The sequence below is a fragment of the Artemia franciscana genome, unplaced genomic scaffold, assembly GCF_032884065.1.
Source record: "Artemia franciscana unplaced genomic scaffold, ASM3288406v1 Scaffold_7004, whole genome shotgun sequence".
NCBI lineage: Eukaryota > Metazoa > Arthropoda > Branchiopoda > Anostraca > Artemiidae > Artemia > Artemia franciscana.
In genome coordinates this window covers 2,772-9,158 of record NW_027067157.1, presented here as the reverse complement: position 1 = coordinate 9,158, position 6,387 = coordinate 2,772, and the positions used below count along the sequence as shown (strand labels likewise).

The following is a 6,387-nucleotide window of genomic DNA, read 5'->3' as shown; positions in this document are numbered from 1 at the left end:
AACTAAAACTTTTGACATAGGAAAAGAGCCTTTAATCACATTCTTTACCATTTGCAATCATAAAATAGTCTAATATCTTCATTTTTTCAACATACGTAGCTATTACCCTCGAAAACTAAAACTTTTGAAATAGGAAAAGAGCCTTCAAGCACTTTCTTTACCATGTGCAATCATAAAATAGTCTAATATCTTCATTTTTAAAACATACGTAGCTATTACCCTCGAAAACTAAAACTTTTGCCATAGAAAAAGAGCCTTTAATCACATTCTTTACCATGTGCAATCATAAAATAGTCTAATATCTTCATTTTTCCAACATACGTAGCTATTACCCTCGAAAACTAAAACTTTTGACATAGGAAAAGAGCCTTTAACCCTTGACAGGTCACTATAAGAACGAATGCCAGGAAAAATCTCCAACGCTTCCCATGTGATCTCTAGGTCAGACTATTGACAAAAAAGCTTTTGTTTGCATGATTTATTCAAAATTGTCAATTTTAGACCACGTTGTAAAAATACAACATTAGCCTCTCAAATATATAAAAAAGGGGCTCTTTCACTTGGTGTAAAAGGCTTTAAAACAATTGCTTTTGGCAGTAAGGCACAGTGGAAGGTCACATTTTTCGCTTTCAAAGGTGGTATATCCTAATTTTTACTCTTTGCAGCGGCTCTGCTTGTCAGTCTTTTTTGGCCAGTGATCAAGTCCATCAGCTTGAGCAGATATTGCTGGTCGGATTCGGTTACGACTTCGAATGGGGCTGGGACTTGCTTCGACATCTGCGGATGGTCTACCACGTTTTAGTTGGGGCATCACACGCGCCGAGGCATACAACCCTGCAGCAACTTCAGACCTGAAGGTTCTCAAGATCATCGGTTCGTCTCTCCTTAATGTCAGCGCTTTGACGTCTGACCTGAAAAGAAGCCAGCTATTGCAGACTGTTGTGTCAATAAGCCACCAGAAGATTCTCATATACCATTTTCGTGTCCGAAGATGAGTTCGGCACATCTCCACCAGCATGTCCGCTAAATCTACGCCACCCATATGACGGTTGTACTCATAAACAATGACTGGCCTTGAAACTTCAACCCTGGATTTATCCTTGACGTTCCAGCGTCTGCACGTATCCTGTGGTGTTATTCCTGCATACGTCGAAGCCAAGCAAACCGTGTTGTTATCTAACCATTTCACTACAATAACGCCGGAATGAATGTCAGTCCTGTAATCTGAAGTTCCTCTCTCTCGTTTCTTCATTTCACCATCTGTGAGGAGCGGGCAGCCCTTCAGTCGTGCTTTGTTCAACGTACCAATACAAGGAAATCCTTTGATTTTGAGCAAACTCATTAGTTTCAAGCTTGAAAACCAGTTGTCAAAATAAATCTTGTAGTTCATTTTCTCTGGCAAGGTACTTATCAGACGTAAAACTATGTTGCCTCCAACTCCAAGATCTGGCTCTATGTCATCTTCACCAAGAGTGCCCTTCCCTTGATAAACTTCAAAATCATGTACAAAACCTGACACACCAGCTCTTGTGAAAACTTTTATTCCCCACTTCGTCGGCTTTTTCGGCAGATATTGTCTCAAGTTGCTTCGCCCCTTGAAAGGAATCATTTGCTCGTCAATTGAATGGTGTTCTTCGGGAGTGACTTCAAGAAACTTGGAACAGATATGACCCAGGAAAGGTCGAATCTTGTATAGCTTGTCAAATCCTTGTTCTCCAGGTTTCTTAGCTTTACTGTTGTCGTTGAAGTGAAGAAAACTTTTGATTTTATCAAATCTTTGTCGGCCCATCTTGTCGGCAATTTATGGGTATCTGGTAGCTGCTTCCCAGTGCATTCGATAATAGGGTACTCTTATCACCCCCAATAATAGAATAATGCTCATGAAAACTTTTAGCTCTTCGACAGTGAGGCAGAGGTTGCATCCCTCAGTTTGAAGTGCAAGGAGGCTACTTTGTTCAACTATCAGCTCAAGAAGTTCATCGTCAAAGAATTTTTGGAAGTATTTCAGTGGAGTCTCCAAGATGCCTGGAGCATGGCGAGGCTCTCTTTTCCAAGACAGATCGACTTTTTCTATTTCTACTTTTCTCCAGCCGAATTTTTCTTGGACTTTCAATTTCTTCTTTGATTTTCCAGTACTTGCTGTTGGTTCTGGTTGCTGTTGGTGACTGGAGGGTGGAGTTTCCGACGAGTAATCGTCACTGGGTTCAGTTTTAGCGTCCACGACATCCTTTTCCAAAAAGAAGTGGGGATTGTCCAGTAGAGGCAAATAGTCTTCATCAGGATCATCGACAAGATCTTCTGGAGACAGGAAATCTGGGTCATTGTCATCATCATCGTCGGACAAGTCTGACAACATGTCTTCTGGAATGTCAAAAATATACTTGGCGGCCTCTTCTGCATCAAATTGGCAATTTTGAGCTCGTTTTTTCAGTCTGTCGTAAGATTCTGCCATCTAGAAAGAAAACAACAATTATTTAACTTCTAAAATACAACATAGATTATTCCTATGGATTCGCTGGTCTATAATAGTAACAACCACAAGCCTAAGACAAACAATAAGTTTTGTTTATTATCGCATAAGCATTTTTGGTACACGTTATTTGTTTCACAATTTTGTGCTACGATCGTCCGATGTTGTAGTTTTACAACATGAGGAAATGTATCTTGCTACTGATCCAAATTCTTGCACACTTTGTGAATTTCAACTAAAGTAATTGTATATATTTTTTACACATATGACATACAAGGAATCTCCCACCTTTTCATTTTATTTCCAGTTTCTGGCTTTAAAAATTGCTCACCTTTTCATTCGTTTTTCTTATCCTTTGGTTTAGTGACTAACTGCGTAGGCCAGGCGTCACACAGCAGCTCCCCGAAGGCATCAATCGACTGCCATCTTTCAGCAAAATCGAAAGATGTTGCTAAAAGCAATATTTTTTTACGGCAAGATGTCAGTCTAAGCTCAAAGAGTATAGTTTTGTTTTTTTACAACAATTGTCTCTATAGGGTTAATCACATTCTTTACCACGTGCAATCATAAAATTGCCTAATATCTTCATTTTTTCAACATACGTAGCTATTACCCTCGAAAACGAAAACTTTTGAAATAGGAAAAGAGCCTTTAATCACTTTCTTTACCATGTGCAATCATAAAATATTCTAATATCTTCATTTTTCCAACATACGTAGCTATTACCCTCGAAAACTAAAACTTTTGACATAGGAAAAGAGCCTTTAATCACATTCTTTACCATGTGCAATCATAAAATAGTCTAATATCTTCATTTTTTCAACATACGTAGCTATTACCCTCGAAAACTAAAACTTTTGACATAGGAAAAGAGCCTTTAATCACATTCTTTACCATATGCAATCATAAAATAGTCTAATATCTTCATTTTTCCAACATACGTAGCTATTACCCTCGAAAACTAAAACTTTTGACATAGGAAAAGAGCCTTTAATCACATTCTTTACCATGTGCAATCATAAAATAGTCTAATATCTTCATTTTTCCAACATACGTAGCTATTACCCTCGAAAACTAAAACTTTTGACATAGGAAAAGAGCCTTTAATCACATTCTTTACCATGTGCAATCATAAAATAGTCTAATATCTTCATTTTTCCAACATACGTAGCTATTACCCTCGAAAACTAAAACTTTTGACATAGGAAAAGAGCCTTTAATCACATTCTTTACCATTTGCAATCATAAAATAGTCTAATATCTTCATTTTTTCAACATACGTAGCTATTACCCTCGAAAACTAAAACTTTTGACATAGGAAAAGAGCCTTTAATCACATTCTTTACCATTTGCAATCATAAAATAGTCTAATATCTTCATTTTTCCAACATACGTAGCTATTACCCTCGAAAACTAAAACTTTTGACATAGAAAAGAGCCTTTAATCACATTCTTTACCATGTGCAATCATAAAATAGTCTAATATCTTCATTTTTCCAACATACGTAGCTATTACCCTCGAAAACTAAAACTTTTGACATAGGAAAAGAGCCTTTAATCACATTCTTTACCATGTGCAATCATAAAATAGTCTAATATCTTCATTTTTCCAACATACGTAGCTATTACCCTCGAAAACTAAAACTTTTGACATATGAAAAGAGCCTTTAATCACATTCTTTACCATGTGCAATCATAAAATAGTCTAATATCTTCATTTTTCCAACATACGTAGCTATTACCCTCGAAAACTAAAACTTTTGAAATAGGAAAAGAGCCTTTAATCACATTCTTTACCATTTGCAATCATAAAATAGTCTAATATCTTCATTTTTTCAACATACGTAGCTATTACCCTCGAAAACTAAAACTTTTGACATAGGAAAAGAGCCTTTAATCACATTCTTTACCATTTGCAATCATAAAATAGTCTAATATCTTCATTTTTCAACATACGTAGCTATTACCCTCGAAAACTAAAACTTTTGAAATAGGAAAAGAGCCTTTAATCACATTCTTTACCATGTGCAATCATAAAATAGTCTAATATCTTCATTTTTCCAACATACGTAGCTATTACCCTCGAAAACTAAAACTTTTGACATAGGAAAAGAGCCTTTAATCACATTCTTTACCATGTGCAATCATAAAATAGTCTAATATCTTCATTTTTCCAACATACGTAGCTATTACCCTCGAAAACTAAAACTTTTGAAATAGGAAAAGAGCCTTTAATCACATTCTTTACCATGTGCCATTCATAAAATAGTCTAATATCTTCATTTTTTCAACATACGTAGCTATTACCCTCGAAAACTAAAACTTTTGACATAGGAAAAGAGCCTTTAATCACATTCTTTACCATGTGCAATCATAAAATAGTCTAATATCTTCATTTTTCCAACATACGTAGCTATTACCCTCGAAAACTAAAACTTTTGAAATAGGAAAAGAGCCTTTAATCACATTTTTTACCATGTGCAATCATAAAATAGTCTAATATCTTCATTTTTCCAACATACGTAGCTATTACCCTCGAAAACTAAAACTTTTGCCATAGAAAAAGAGCCTTTAATCACATTCTTTACCATGTGCAATCATAAAATAGTCTAATATCTTCATTTTTCCAACATACGTAGCTATTACCCTCGAAAACTAAAACTTTTGACATATGAAAAGAGCCTTTAATCACATTCTTTACCATTTGCAATCATAAAATAGTCTAATATCTTCATTTTTTCAACATACGTAGCTATTACCCTCGAAAACTAAAACTTTTGACATAGGAAAAGAGCCTTTAATCACATTCTTTACCATTTGCAATCATAAAATAGTCTAATATCTTCATTTTTTCAACATACGTAGCTATTACCCTCGAAAACTAAAACTTTTGAAATAGGAAAAGAGCCTTTAAGCACATTCTTTACCATGTGCAATCATAAAATAGTCTAATATCTTCATTTTTCCAACATACGTAGCTATTACCCTCGAAAACTAAAACTTTTGACATAGGAAAAGAGCCTTTAACCACATTCTTTACCATGTGCAATCATAAAATAGTCTAATATCTTCATTTTTCCAACATACGTAGCTATTACCCTCGAAAACTAAAACTTTTGAAATAGGAAAAGAGCCTTTAATCACATTCTTTACCACGTGCAATCATAAAATAGTCTAATATCTTCATTTTTTCAACATACGTAGCTATTACCCTCGAAAACTAAAACTTTTGACATAGGAAAAGAGCCTTTAATCACATTCTTTACCATGGGCAATCATAAAATAGTCTAATATCTTCATTTTTCCAACATACGTAGCTATTACCCTCGAAAACTAAAACTTTTGAAATAGGAAAAGAGCCTTTAATCACATTTCTTTACCATGTGCAATCATAAAATAGTCTAATATCTTCATTTTTCCAGCATACGTAGCTATTACCCTCGAAAACTAAAACTTTTGACATAGAAAAGAGCCTTTAATCACATTCTTTACCATGTGCAATCATAAAATAGTCTAATATCTTCATTTTTCCAACATACGTAGCTATTACCCTCGAAAACTAAAACTTTTGCCATAGGAAAAGAGCCTTTAATCACATTTTTTATCATGTGCATCTTCATTTTTCCAACATACGTAGCTATTACCCTCGAAAACTAAAACTTTTGACATAGGAAAAGAGCCTTTAATCACATTCTTTACCATGTGCAATCATAAAATAGTCTAATATCTTCATTTTTCCAACATACGTAGCTATTACCCTCGAAAACTAAAACTTTTGACATAGGAAAAGAGCCTTTAATCACATTCTTTACCATGTGCAATCATAAAATAGTCTAATATCTTCATTTTTCCAACATACGTAGCTATTACCCTCGAAAACTAAAACTTTTGACATAGGAAAAGAGCCTTTAATCACA

At 34.8% G+C, this 6,387-nt stretch overlaps 1 protein-coding gene across 1 annotated transcript; it reads right to left on the bottom strand.

Annotated features, from left to right (window-relative positions):
- Positions 1–652: 652 nt before the first annotated feature.
- Positions 653–1,789, bottom strand: LOC136043531 (piggyBac transposable element-derived protein 3-like). The gene has a single exon (XM_065728452.1). The coding sequence runs from the start codon at positions 1,787–1,789 to the stop codon at positions 653–655; it is 1,137 nt and encodes a 378-aa protein (XP_065584524.1).
- Positions 1,790–6,387: the final 4,598 nt, after the last annotated feature.